The sequence below is a fragment of the Natrix helvetica genome (genome assembly GCF_964273705.1).
Source record: "Natrix helvetica genome assembly, chromosome: 14".
In the NCBI taxonomy this organism is placed as follows: Eukaryota; Metazoa; Chordata; class Lepidosauria; order Squamata; family Natricidae; genus Natrix; species Natrix helvetica.
The window spans coordinates 11481445-11495958 of NC_138564.1; the positions used below are offsets into that span (position 1 = coordinate 11481445).

At 48.3% G+C, this 14514-nt stretch overlaps 1 protein-coding gene across 2 annotated transcripts; it reads left to right on the plus strand.

Annotated features, from left to right (window-relative positions):
• The first annotated feature begins 3401 nt into the window (after positions 1-3401).
• On the plus strand, positions 3402-13954 carry ZMAT5 (zinc finger matrin-type 5). Of its 2 annotated transcripts, none has more exons than XM_081966488.1 (6): positions 3402-3526; positions 5760-5893; positions 6645-6707; positions 7554-7634; positions 11838-11949; positions 12674-13954. In XM_081966488.1, exons 2-6 carry the CDS (start codon positions 5767-5769, stop codon positions 12801-12803), a joined length of 513 nt encoding a protein of 170 aa, XP_081822614.1. In that variant the 5' UTR covers positions 3402-3526; positions 5760-5766; the 3' UTR covers positions 12804-13954. The 2 variants fall into 2 exon arrangements, with proteins under 2 accessions (XP_081822614.1, XP_081822613.1); XM_081966487.1 differs by having other exon boundaries at positions 3476-3602; positions 12674-13953.
• Positions 13955-14514: the final 560 nt, after the last annotated feature.

Sequence of the window (14514 nt, forward strand, 5' to 3'; positions counted from 1 at the left end):
TGCCCATTTGTCCCCCCCCCCACTCCCATCCCCGAATGACGGCAGGACGCCAGCAAGGTACCACTCCCGCTTAGCAGCCAACTGCTTTGCTGAATCATTTTTTTTCCAGTGTGTGTGTGTGTGTCTTTTCTAGCAGAGTGAAACTTCCACTTAACTTGATATTGCACTGCAACATTTTGGCTTCTGGTGGCCTCCTTTGTAAACCCTGCGGTGAGTAAATAAATACATTCCAACATTGTGATGACGAGTGGGATGGGGATGTGTTTCCCTTGGCTCAAAGTGCTTCCAAAAACAAGCAAATCGCATTCAGTTCCCTTCTGCAGATTATCTTTGCTTCAGTGGACATCGTCCTGCAACCTAACAGAAAACCCAAAGCTCTACTCCTCAAAACTGGTGCGAACTTACTGATTTATTAACACATATGAGGGCCGATCTTTCCTCATCTTCCACCCAAACTAACACAGAATTTATTTCAGCCTATTAGCATCCGAGGACAATGTTGATTTTTGCCAACCTAGCAGTTCGAAAGCATGTTAAAAAAAAATGCAAGTAGAAAAATAGGAACCACCTTTGGTGGGAAGGGAACAGCATTCGGTGTGCCTTCGGCGTTGAGTCATGCCGGCCACATGACCAACGGAGACGTCTCCGGACACCGCTGGCTCTTCGGCTTTGAAACGGAGGTGAGCACCGCCCCCTAGAGTCGGGAACGGCGAGCACATATGCGCGAGGGGAATCTTTACCTTTACAATGTTGATGCTAGCTTATTGAGTGATCACAATTCTTAAAATACCACACCCCCAGAACAGTGTGTGTGTGCCATAGGCAGGCATGCATGCACTGGGAATGTTAAGTATTCAAGAAATAGGACCTCATTCAAGAGGACAGGCAGACAGCCCAACATAATCTCTGAATGCTTAATACAGAATTACAGGCAGTCCTCAACTCCCAAACACAATGGAGTCCAAAATTCCCATCACTAAACAAGGCAGTGGTTGAGTTCTGCCCCATTTTACCACCTTTTTACTACAGTCATTAAGCAAATCACTGCGGTCTTGAAGTGAATCTTTAAGCGAATCTTTGCTTGTCGGAATCGGAGGGGAAGGTTGCAAATGGCCAATCCTGGAACCCCAGGACACGACCCACGTATAACGGTGATGGCGAACCTATGGCATGGGTGCCAGAGGTGGCACGCAGAGCCCTCTCTGTGGATATGCACCCCGTCACCGGCTGCCCTTCTGGTTTCCGGTGCATGCGTGCACACTGGCGAAGCGGCCTTCACGTGCATCAGAAAATCGAAGGCCAGCTAGCTGGTGTGCATGCATGCGCCAGCCAGCTGGTCGTCCTGCACCCCAGAAACCCGAAGACAAGCTGGTCTTTTAAATGCAGCTGGTCTGGTGCTGCGGTGCAGACAAGCGCATTTTGGCTTGGGCACTCAGTGCCGAAAAGATTCGCCATCACTGAATTATAAAAAAAACAGGCCACCTGAATTTTGATCACGATTGCGGTGATGCTACAAAAGTTATTAAAAGGGTGATAACTGGCCTGAGTGATTCTCCCCCCCCCTCCGCGTATGTCGTCGTAATTTGGGTCACTAAACAAATCAGTTGTAAGTTGACGATTACCTGTGACCCTAAAGTGATCGTACGAAAATCTAAACGTAATATCACAAGGGGTGTTTGGTCTCGCTGCCATTGCAACCCAAAGCTGTAAGCAAGATATAGGAGAACTTTTGTGGCATTCTGTACTACAACTTGTGTGTTAGATGACTGGATTGAAAGGTGGGGGGGGGGAAACCCCACCCAAAACCCACAACCGAGCAGAGTAGTACAGCATAGACTTGTCTTAGAGAGTGCATTTTATTGAGCTGTTTTTCAGCCAAAACAAAAGTGTCATTTGAATCGTTTCATCACTTGGGAGTAGCGCACACCGGGCCATCGCACAAGGATGAACATCTGCGGGACAAACAGCTGGCCAAAAAACCGAAAGGGCTGTTGGGTGAAGATGCAGGAGGATCCGACCGGAATCCAGGATTTGCTCGATGCGCCTCAGTCCTCCTTGATTTCGTATTTGTGCTTGATGTCTTTCCACAGTCTCTGCAGGGCGAGAGACACGAACAAGCGTGGAGTTAAGAATACGGAGGACACGTGGGGAATGCTTGCTTGTAACTAAGCAAAAGAGTAATTCCTTAATTGCAGCCCACTCAGGATGCAGAATGGAATTCATTAGCTTGTTACCTTCCCCACTCCCCCAAAGAGGAAAGTGCATTTCGGTACATCTATATATATATATATGCTTGAATAGAATTCATTGAAAGGGACCTTGGAGGTCTTCTAGTCCAACCCTCTGGCTCAGGCTTTTAGGAAACCCTACCCCATTTCAGCCGTGCACAGATACTACACTGCTGTGTATCTATGTGTACATATGTGAGAGAGAGCCAGTTAAAGCCCCCAGCTAGAAACTTAACGAGGCCATGAGTTCTAATTTCTGCCTTGGGCACAAGGTCAGCCGGGTGACCTCCAGCCAGCGACTTCCTTTCAACCTCAAGAAGGAGGCAACCGCAAGGCAATTCTGAAATCTTGCCAAGAAAACCTCCAATCAAGGAAAATATTCGTAGTGCAGGGTTGAAGTGAAGGGTCTTTGGTGCTCTCTTGAGCTTGTTCTTGCAGACGTTTCATGACCCAGCTAGGCAACATCACCAGTGCTAGGAGGAGGAGGACCACCTTGGGTGCTCTCTGAGCTTGGTTGTTTCCTTGCAAACGTTTCACGGCCGAGCTAGGCAACATCATCAGTGCTAGGAGGACGACTGTGGGGGTCCTTGGTGCTCTCTGAGCTTGCAGAGGTGATGCCCACCCACGCCCCGTTTCACCCCAAGACGCCCAGCCTCCGCAGCTTTGCAATGCCGGCTGCAGAAGACCAGGAACCGAAAGCCGCGCAGAAAGGCAGGCCGCAGCGAAGCCCCTGCTTTCCAAAAGGTGCGTTTGTCCTCTCTACCTAGAAGCCGCGCGGCAGGCCGAAGCCGCGGCCTCGAGTGGGATGCCAGCCCGCCTGACCTTCAACTAACTCCCGCCCGCCTTTCACGCAAGTCCCCGGCTGGGGCCTGCGCGCCCTCCGTGGGGGAGGGGGCGACTTACCCCCTCATTGAGGCGGCAGAAAATCGCCTCCGTGGCCTGGTCGAATCCCCGCTCGAAGATCACGGCGCCCACCACGACCGTGAAAACCAGCGTGGACGTGCGGCGGAAGACGAGCCGGTACAGTTGCTGCACGAACGCCATCTTGGACGCTTGAGGCTACCGCGCAGGCGCACTGCTGCCTTCCGGAGTGGGGGGCGTTGAAACAGAATCGTCCTCTGCGCCGCGCTGAATTCTGGGCTTTGAAGTCCGGGTGCCGGCAGGCGGCGCGCTCTTCCTTAGGGACGCTGAACTACGCTTCCCAAGATGCCCCGACGCCCGTTGGCTCTCAGGCCCGACCGCGGAGGCCTCTGGGAGGGATGAGGGAGGGATGCTGGAAAGGAGCGCAGGGCGAGCGGGTGAGTTGGGGCTGCGGCTGCTGCTTGGCTGACCCCCTTTGTGGCTTATCCAGGGTCCTGGAGAGAGGCAGGGCAGGTACTACAGTCCCCGTCATTAATAAAGGAGAATATGTGTAGCTCAGGGTTGACATGAAGGGTCCCTGAGCTTGCTGGGCTATTTTTGCAGACGTTTCATGACCCAGCTAGGTAACACCACCAGTTGTAGAAGGGAGTGGGGTTTGCAGAGAGGAGGAGGAGGACTGTGGGGTCCTTGATCTCTCTGAGCTGGGTGCTTTTCTTGCAGACGTTTCATGACCCAGCTAGGCAACATCATCAGTGCTAGGAAGAGGAAGACTCTGGGATCCTGGGTGCTCTCTGAGCTTAGTGGCTTGCTTGCAGACATTTCATGACCCATAGGAGATTACGTCATCAGTGCTAGTAGGGAATGAGGTTTGTAGAGAGGAGGAGGACTATGCGGTCCTTGATCTCTCTGAGCTTGATGGTTTTCTTGCAGAGGTTTCATTACCCAACTAGGTAACATCATCAGTGCTAGAAGGGAGTGGTGTTTGCAGAGAGTGGAGGAGGACGAAGAGGAGGAGGACTGTCCTTGGTGTTCTCTGAACTTGGTGGTTTTCTTGCAGACGTTTCATGACCCAGCTAGGCAACATCATCAGTGCTAGAAGGGAATGAAGTTTGCAGGGGGGAGGAGGAAGAAGAAGAAACCAATTTTGTTGTATTTATTTTGTACAATGACAATAAAGACTGTACTATAAGAGGAGGAGGAGGAAGAGGACTGTGGGGGTCCTTGATGTGCTTTAAGCTTGGCTGTTTCCTTGCAGATGTTTCATGACCCAACTAGGGAACATCATCAGTGCTCTTGACCTATGGATCTGCTTGTTTTTTTGCCCAATCCATATTAATTTCCGCAAGTCCCACTTTGATGCGGTGATTCAACAGGAGCAGCGTCAGGGCTGAACGTACATTCTGTGCTGCAACGAAATGCACCGTTTTCTTTATTTACCCATCAAATTGAAATTTAGGCTGCTATAATACACACGATAAATTCTGCGTGCAATTAGAAAAAAGGATGATAATACAAAACTATCTGCCGCACTTAGGTTTTGCACCTAGCTAACTGACACGTGCGGTAAATGCTTAGCGAAAGCAAACCAGGGCCTCCGTTCACAGGAATAGTTCTTAGCATGTCATCCTGACAAAGAGTTGTACGTAACTCCTCGTTTTTGCCTGCAGGAAGTTCCAGATTCAATTTTTCAACCCTGCAGGTGGCTAGGAAAAAATTCTTCTCTGCGCCGCAGTCAATCAGGCGCAGACTTCCTACATTTCAGATTCCAGACTTGCCACTTATATCAAAGCCCGACAAATTGGAACAAAATCGCACTTGGGTTAGCTAATGATTTCCGAGCTTAGGCAGCCAAAACTGGTTGGGTGCATTTGCGTGGTAAGGTAAAGGTTCCCTTCGCGCACCTGTGCTACTCGTTCCCGACTCTAGGGGGAGGGATGTGCTCATCTCCGTTTCAAAGCTGAAGAGCCAGCGCTGTCTGAAGGCGTCTTCGTGGTCATGTGGCCAGCAGGACTCAAAGCCGAAGGCGCACGGAACGCTGTTCCCTTCCCACCAAAGGTGGTTCCTAATTTTTCAACTTGCATTTTTTACGTGCTTTCGAATGGCTAGGTTGGCAGAAGCTGGGACAAGTCACAGGAGCTCACTCTGTTACGCGGCGCTAGGGATTTGAACCGCCGAATTGCTGCGCTTTCTGATCGACAAGCTCAGCATCTTAGCCCCTGAGCCACCGTATTTGTGTAGACTTTTTAAAAAAAAATTCTATCAGAATTTTACAACAAAAGTGTAGAGGTAGAAAAAAAACACAGAGAGGCGATGAGAAAAAAGAAAGAAAGAAAGAAAGCTTAAAATATTGACTTCTGGGAATCGAAGTCCACACGCATCTTAAAAGCTGGTGAGGTTGGAAAAGGCACTCTTCCCAAGGTATATTTTCTTTAGCCTCGATGGCGCAGTGGTTAGAGTGCTGGGTACTTCTGCGGACTGCCAGCTGCCTGCAATGTGTCAGTTCAAATCTCACCAGGCTCAAGTTTGACTCAGCCCTCCCCGTCCTTCCAAAGTGGGTCAAAGGAGGACCCAGATGGTTGCGGGGCAAGAGGCTGACTCTGTAAACCGCTTAGAGAGGGCTGGAAAGCACTGTGAAGCGGTATTTAAGTCTAAGGGCTTTTGCTATTGCAGATTCAGAATGGGGAAGCGGTACTATTGCGATTACTGCGAACGGACGTTCCAGGACAATCTTCACAACAGGAGAAAACACTTGAATGGGGTGCAACATTTGAGAGCCAAGAAAGTCTGGTACGATCTCTTCCGAGGTAAGGTAACGGAACAGCTTCCCTTGTTTTGGCGGAACAGGGACAGCTGCAGGGGTTAAGGGAGAGCCGTTGGGTGCTCCAGATGTTTCTTCTTCTCTTGTCTCTCCATACGGACATCTGGCTCAGCAAATTTTGCCAGTAGGAACCGGATGGTGGTGGGGCGGGATAGCCATGCATCCTTCTCCTGCAAATGGGATGCAGGGCGTGGGAACAGGCTCCAGCTGTTCTTCCGCCCCACTGATGTCTGACTCCAAAGGCAGCTGATAACTGGCACACGGCCCTGGCCCCCTCTCTGCCTCCGACACAGAGCCCTCATCAGAGCCTTCCCCAGACTCCAGGACTGGCCCATCTTCCTCCCCAACCTCCTCACTGTCCGAATATGCTGGCCACAACCCCCAATTTTCCGCGATCCCGTTTGGCAACCTTATTGCCAAGCAAAGTCAAGTGAAGGCAGATTCACTTTAACGACCATGTGACTAACTGAACCGCTAACAACTCTGGCAAGAAAGGTGGTAAGACGAGGCAGAACTCAACCACTGTCTCGCTTAGCAACGGAGATTTTGGGTTCGAGAGTTGTAAGTCGAGAGTTACCCATAGCCCTGAACTTACAATGGTGTGTAAGCTCCCCCTGCTTTTACGCCCAGAAAAAGAGTTTGTCCTAGGAATCATGGTTGTTCTCTTGACTTTTTTTTTTTAATCCCAAGTAAACTCTTCTTCTTCCTCCTCCTGTTGATTATTTTTTTCTTTACAGATGCTGCAACCATCTTACAGGAGGAACAGACAAAAAAACCTTGTCGGAAATTTTTGCAAACAGGTATGCCTAGCAAGTGTCTATGGAGATTCTAAGCCTCCGAGGACACAGATAAATCCTCCAGATGGCCTCAACGACCCTCTCAAAGGATGCAAATGACCAGCTGTCTGCAAGGAGTATAAATCTTTCCATTCCCCACCATCCAAGTCAGAGCTGGAGAAGCTTCTTGGATGAGAAGCGAAACGTCTTCAAAGAAAATCCAGAAAATCCAGTTATGCCTCTTGACGAAAAACACTTTTGGGATATGCAGGACAAGCTAATGTCATGTTAGCAGTTGAAATTTTTTTTATTGTCATCTTGTTTTTATAATACACCACCTGATAACCCGAGTATTTATTTATAGGGGGAAAATGCCCGGACCAAACGTTATTTATAATGTCGGATTTTCCCCCTTACCAGAGGGAGCCTATTTCTGGAGTACCGTGAAGCTGTTACCATGGCAACTCCACCGCGCTGTACAGTAGAAGCCATTTTACGGCAGTACAGTCGAAGCCGTTTTAAGGCACAACAGGCTGTATCTTAACAGAACGCCCCCCCCCCCCCCCAAGGGCTGTTAGGGGTGTCTTACCCCCCACAGTATTTGTCGCCAGAGAGTAAGTAATTTGTGTACCAAGTTTGGTTGAAAATGCTCGAGATCCAGAGCTATGCTGGAACATACACGAAGCCATTTTTATATATATAGAAGAAGATGTGGTCTTCAAATTATGACAGTTCGATGGGGTTGAAGGAAGGTGCTTACCAGTCCTTCAAGTTCGATAAGATTTTTTGATAAGTGATTTGAGGTTAATGGGGGCCAAAGGTTTGAGAAGGACTTAATGCTTAATGCTTCCCTTCATTCCTTCCTTGCAGGCCACTGCGATTTTGGCTCCAACTGTAGATTTTCTCACATGACGGGGGTGGATCTCGAGAAGCTGAACATGCAGGTACAAGGTAAGAGAAGGTGAAGTGAGAAACACGTGACAGAATAACAGAGTTGGACGGGACCTTGGAGGTCTTCTAGTCAACCCCCTGCTTAGGCAGGAAGCCCTATACCGTTTCAGACAGATGGCTATCCAGCATCTTCTTAAAGACCTCCAGTGTTGGAGCATTCACCACTTCTGGTGGCAAGTTGTTCCACTGATTAATTGTCCTCACTGTCAGAAAATTTCTCCTTAGTTCTAGGTTGCTTTTCTTCTTGATTAGTTTCCACCCATTGCTTCTTGTCCTGCCTTCAGGTGCTTTGGAGAATAGTTTGACTCCCTCTTCTTTGGGGCAACCCCTGAGATATTGGAAGACTGCTATCTTGTCTCCCCTAGTCCTCCTTTTCATTAAACTAGACATACCCAATTCCTGCAACCGTTCTTCATATGTTTTAGCCTCCAGTCCCCTCATCCTCTTCGTTGCTCTTCTCTGCACTCTTTCCAGAGTCTCCACATCTTTTTTATATCGCACTGATTGAAACTGGTCGCAGCATTCCAAGTGAAAGTTTTCATTCTTTATATTTTTAATCCAGTGCAATGTTAAACCCGCCCCGCCATCCCACAGTATGTTCTGACCGAGGCTTCCCAAGAGCCTGAAGCAAACTCCTCGTCCTGACAAAAACCCCTTTTATTAATTGACTCTGAATTCCACTCATTCACATCCAGCAAAGTCTTTCGAGGGAGGATTTACACTCACAGACCTTCTCTGGCTTGGAGAGCTGCCAGGCAGATCTCTGCAAAACTTGGCAAGGAATCTTGGAGAGTCAGGAACCAATGAAGCGAACTAATGGTCTCCTGCAAACTCCACTCCCCTGTCGCTCCTCTTTTATTCCTTCTGGGAGGGGCCATTCATCGTCCACCTGTGGCCTCACTCCCAAGTCGACCTCTGTTCTTTAGCTCTTCCCTTCGTCTGGCAACTCTGCGCATGCACACACTGGGAACAGGCTCCAGCTGTTCGTCTGCCTCACTCAGAGCCTATCTTTAAACAGTTAATATTTTTCATGGCATGTTAAAATATATTGAAAAAGAACCACTCACTTAATATACGTAATATCATAAATCATTGGGAAGGAGCTTGCTTTAAATCACGGACAATCCTACATCCCGAATGGTCTTAATCTGGATTGACTTGTTTCTTATCTACTCTTCAAACCTCTTCTAGTTTTTAAGCAGCTAAGCTTCCTTCTTCCCCTCCTTCTTTTCCCATTACTTTTATTTCTGCTCCGGGCCAGGAAGGTGGTTTAGATGGCTTGATTTTACTGCCTGTTGCTACAATTTATAGGCTGCGTGTGTGTGTGTGTTTTTTTTTTTCCTGATTGATGGTTGCATTTTAATTTTTACGGCTCTGGGTTGCAGGCCGCCCAGGGAACTGTATGTTATGTTGCTAGAACAGAAATCGATAAAACTGTGACAGTCATTAAAACAGAAACACTGGGTCACCTTCCCCTAATCCCTAGCCCACTAAGAAGCAGATAGAATTTCTCCCGAGAAAAACGGAGGGGAAAGGTTAGGCTTTACTATGAAGTTGCACCCCTGTAAAGGTAAAGGTTCCCCTCGCACATATGTGCTTGTTGTTCCCACCTCTAGGGGGCGGTGCTCATCTCCGTCTCAAAGCTGAAGAGCCAGCGCTGTCCGAAGACGTCTCCGTGGTCATGTGGCCGGCATGACTCAATGCCGAAGGCGCACGGAACGCTGTTCCCTTCCCACCAAACGTGGTTGCTATTTTTCTACTTGCATTTTTTACGTGCTTTCGAACTGCTAGGTTGGCAGAAGCTGGGACAAGTCACGGGAGCTCACTCCGTTACGCGGCGCTAGGGATTCGAACCATCGAACTTTCTGATTGACAAGCTCAGCGTCTTAGCCCCTGAGCCACTGTGTCCCTTGCACCACTGTAGCCATTCATTTTTGTTATTTTATATTATTTTATTTTATTACAGATAGTCCTCTGCCTATGACCACAACTGAGCTCAAAATTGTGGTTGTTAAGCGAGATGTTTGCTAAGTGAGTTTGCCCCCGTTTTATGACCTTTCTGGCAGTGGCTAAGTCAGTCATGTGGTTGTTAAGCGAATTTGGCTTCCCCATAGATTGTCAGAAGGTTGCCAAAGGGGATGATGTGACCTCAGGACACAGCAACAGTCGTAAGTACAAGTCAGTTGCCAAGTCTCTGAATTTTGATCACCTGAAAACAGCCACAGAGCTTTGGAATGAAATACAAGGTGTGTTTCAATTGGTGTTAGAACTTTGCAATAAACCCCCCAGCCCCCTTGGGATCTTCCCCATCCCACCTTTGCTAGATCCTGGACCTTTGCTAGATTAAGGGACGCGGTGGCTGAGTGGCTAAGATGCTGAGCTTGTTGATCAGAAAGGTCGGCGGTTCGAATCCCCAGCGCCGCGAAATGGAGTGAGCTCCCGTGACTTGTCCCAGCTTCTGCCAACCTAGCACTTCAAAAGCAGGTAAAAAATGCAAGTAGAAAAATAGGGACCCCCTTTGGTGGGAAGGGAACAGCGTTCCGCGCGCCTTCGGCGTTGAGTCATGCCGGCCACATGACCACGGAGACGTCTTCGGACAGCGCTGGCTCTTCGGCTTTGAAACGGAGAGGAGCATTGCCCCCTAGAGTCGGGAACGGCTAGCACATGTGTTCAAGGGGAAACTTTACCTTCACCAGATCCTGGTCCGAAGGCCAGCTGGGCAAAGCGGGGTCAGATCCCATCCCCCATAGTCTGTGGAGAAGCATGATGGGAGTTGTAATCTGAAGGACCCTAAAGGAATGAAATCCCTGACTTATAGCGGGATAGCTATTTCAGCCTCGCTTCTCCCTGGCCACTGGCTCCTCCATCAAAACCTCTCCGAAATCTCTGGCACGCTAGTGTTCTCCTGGTGCCTGGCTCTCATTATTATTCCACGGGCAAGAAGATGAATTGGCTGCCACTGTCAAACCGGCACAATCCGTCACTCGGCTTGAACTGCGGTGTTAATTTCACACCCTGTCGGGAAATGCTTGCCGTTTTCAACATCCAGGCCTGGCTGGGCTCGGGCAGGTGGCTGGAATATTGGGGAGGTGGGCAGACTTTGGCAGGCAGGGAAAGAGGGGGCGAAGAAGAGAGGCCCCCCACCCACCACATACACACACACATATACACACACCAAGACTGGGCAAGCGAGCGGAACGTTGGTAGTTGGAAAAGGGGGAGACAGATGGTCTAGTGGTTAAGGCGCTAGACTAGAAAGCAGGAGACTGTGAGTTCTAGTCCTGCCTTAAGCCTGAAAGCTGCCTGGGTGACTTTGGGTTAAAGACCAGGAGACGGTGAATTCTAGTCCCACCTTAGGGACTGATTTTGGGGCTATTCTGGACTCTGGGCACGGCCAGGATCAAAGGCCATCTCCCTCTTATTCTCCAAGTGCAGGCAGGGAGCAGCAGGGAGGGAGCTTCTGTAACAGACCACGATTGCAAAGGCAAGAAAGACTCTAGTGGGGGGGGGGGTGGCGCGTGCATGTGCAGAGGTGAGGGAAGGGCGGTGCATTCCCCCCTACGGCCTGTTTTTGGTTCCAGCAGGCTGCAGGGAGGTCTGCGAGGGCCAAACAAGGGCGCGGGGGAATGTGCGCATGCACAGGGGTGGGGTGGGGCCTGCTTTTGGCACGCAACGACAAAAAGGTTAGTCATCACTGGTATAGAGTTTCCTGCCTGAGCAGGGGGTTGGACTAGAAGACCTCCAAGGTCCCTTCCAACTAATTCTGTTCTATTCTATTCTATTATTTTCTTCTATTATTCTCTTCTCTTCTATTATTCTATTCTATTCTATTATGTTCTATTATTCTATTCTATAATCTATTCTTATTCTATTATGTTCTATTATTCTATGATATTATTTTATTCTATTCTAATTTCTCTTCTGTTCTTTTCTATTATTCTATTCTATTTTATTATTCTATTCTATTCTATTCTTCTCTTCTCTTCTCTTCTATTCTACTATTCTATATTCTATTCTATTATTCTATGATATTATTTTATTCTATTCTAATTTCTCTTCTGTTCTATTATTCTATTCTATTCTATTATTCTATTTTATTTTATTCTATTCTATTATTCTATTCTATTCTATTCTAATTTCTCTTCTATTCTTTCCTATTCTAATCTAATCTAATCTAATCTTCTCCCCTTATCCTCCAAACAGAGGAGAGGAGAGCGAAAGAGGGGCAGCAGGATGGCACGGCGCTTCCGATGGGCACGGTCGAAGAGTGGTTGGAGAAACATGCCAAACGGCGACGGGCAGCTGAGACAGACAGGTATGTGTTCTCCGCCATCGGCAAGGGAAGCCGAAAGTTGTCCGGCCTTTCGAGGTATCCCAGCTCCACAAAATGGATGCTGCAAGAAATTTCAGAACTCGGCTTTATTGTTGGAGGGTATACAGGTGGTCCTTGAGTTACAACCGTTCATTTAGTGACTGTTCAAAGTTACAACAGGAAAAAGGGACTTACGACCTTTTTCATAGTTATAACTTTTGCAGCAGCCCCATAATCATCATCGTCTTTTAAAGACTCCATAATCCCTTGAGGGGCGTAGTCGGGGCAACTGAATGGAGCTGTTTAGTGGCCGGATGCCCTTCCCTGTCGCCAATGCGGAGTTTTGTTCGGCAGATTTATCCTCATTGTGCCCAGAGAGAGAGAAATATCTGCCTCTACCTAGGATTGAACTCACAGACCTGATTGTGAGGTGAGCTCTAGGCCACCACACCACTCACAGCCCCATAATCCTATGATCAATATTCAGACGCTCGACAACTGGTGCGTATTTATGACGGTTGCAGTGTCCCGAGGTCATGAGATCATTTTTGGGGACCACAGTGTTACTAACCGAACAACTGCAAGGCTTCACTTAACAATGGTGGCAAGAAAGGTCGTAAAGTGGGACAGGACTCACTTAGCAACCGTTCTGCCCAGCAACAGAAATTTTGTGTGCTTCAAAGCGTAAATAGGTTGCATTGTGAAAACATTTTTTTTCTCCCCCTAGTCCTCTTTCCGAAGAAGAATTGGTTTTCCAGTACCCGCCCGGTTGGCCCCCGGTCCAGGAACTGCCGCCCTCCCTGAGAGCGCCCCCTCCTGGTGGATGGACGATCCCCCCAGGTCTCCACTGGGGCTGAGAGTGGCGGGAGAGGAAACGATGGGCCGTTTCAGGCTGCGGATTCTCGGTCTGCCCCCCCCCCCCCCCCCCCGGAGAAAAGAGACAACTTAGCTGACCACGTTTCCAGAAATTCCAGGCCCCGCCGACTAATTTAGAAAGGATCCCGGAACGGAAGCACAGCCAAGGACCGAAGCAAAGAGCAGGATGATTTATTTAAATGGTCTCCGTGAATGACTCCCAGCGCCAGGGGGCTTCCTTTGACGTGCGGGGCTGAGCCAGAGCAGCAAGGAACGTCTCCGAAATTCCACCTATCAAGAAGTTGCTTTCGATGGGTGTTTTATTGCCCTGCAACCTCTCTGTCCCCTCCCCAACCCCCCAATTTAAGCATTGTCAAAGGAAAGTTACATATTAATGAGGATTACCCTATTTTCCGGACTATAAGTCTCACTTTTTTGTCTCCCCCCAAAGTGGGTGAAAATGTCTGTGTGTCTTATAGACCGAATATTGCCCCACCCACCTGCCGGCCACTTTTTGGCCTCCGCGTGTCCCGTTTTCGGGCCTTTTTTCAGCTTGTTTTCGAAACTTTTTCCAGCCCGAATCTGCCACCAGCTCTTCTGGCCGCTGGCAGCCCACAAACACTGACAATCCAAGGCAAAACCCTTCACTATTTCCAAGGTGTAGTGGGGGCCGAGAGTGATTGAGGGTGCAAATTGGGGTGGTGGTGTTACCTTGAAAAGTGAACCCACTTCTATATTTTATTATTTTTAGCAGCGTAAAAAAAAAAACTGCAATATAATATAGAGGCCTGGGGAGAGAAGTTGGCCCAAAATAGAAAACTCCCTCTCACACACACAAAAACACACCCCATATTTTGCAACACAACGCAGTTTTTCTCAGACGAAATCTCCACTTGGCTCGGAGGTGACTTTGTTATTATGCTAAACCGATCGATTGTACCGAAGCTCAAATAAAGACGACGGCATCAACCGAGCGTCAAAATGCAGGGACCTTTGCTTGCTATCGATCCCGCTTCCTTCTGCGATAGGCATGGCTATTTTTCCTTCCTTTTCGCTGAAAAGAAGAGAAAGCTGCCCGCTCAGAATCCCCCAGAACTGCGACGGCAAACAAAGGACAAACAAGCGAGCAAATAAATAAAATTGATAAACGTAGAAATGAATATATATATGTATGTATGTATGTATGTATGTATGTATGTATGTGTGTTACAACCCCTGGTATGCCCAAATATGGGAGGGAGCTCACTACTCCCCCTTTCTGTCCTTCAGCTCATTACAGAAGACCATCCAGGCAGAAAACCATATTTTTATTTTTAATGTTGCCTTTTTATATATGTGTTGTGTTTGTGCTGATAAATAAATAAAGGGAGACTAGTATAGATCTATTTCAAGCTATTTAGCTCTCATCAGCTAGCCATACCCTTACTGGGAATCGAACCAGGGCTGTATTGCATATTATATATATTTAACAGAGCCTCTAAAATATTCTCAAACTGTGCACATACTAACGTGGTTAACTCTTTAGCTGGGCCAGGCCCAGAAACAGACTTCAGAAACAGGGCAGGGAGTCCACGACTTACCACAGTTCATTTAGTGACGGTTCGAACTTACGATGACGCTGGTTAAAGTGACTTGACCGTTTTTCGCACTCGCAACCATTGCAGCATCCCCCCATGGTCACAGGATCAAAATTCAGAGGCTTAGCAACTGGCA

Excerpts from the sequence above, each read along its gene's own strand:
- ZMAT5 (XM_081966488.1), top strand. The coding sequence starts at position 5,767 with ATGGGGAAGCGGTACTATTGCGATTACTGCGAACGGACGTTCCAGGAC. Across the intron at positions 5,894-6,644 it reads CTGGTACGATCTCTTCCGAG|ATGCTGCAACCATCTTACAG; the intron begins GTAAGGTAACGG and ends TTTTCTTTACAG. Across the intron at positions 6,708-7,553 it reads TCGGAAATTTTTGCAAACAG|GCCACTGCGATTTTGGCTCC; the intron begins GTATGCCTAGCA and ends CCTTCCTTGCAG.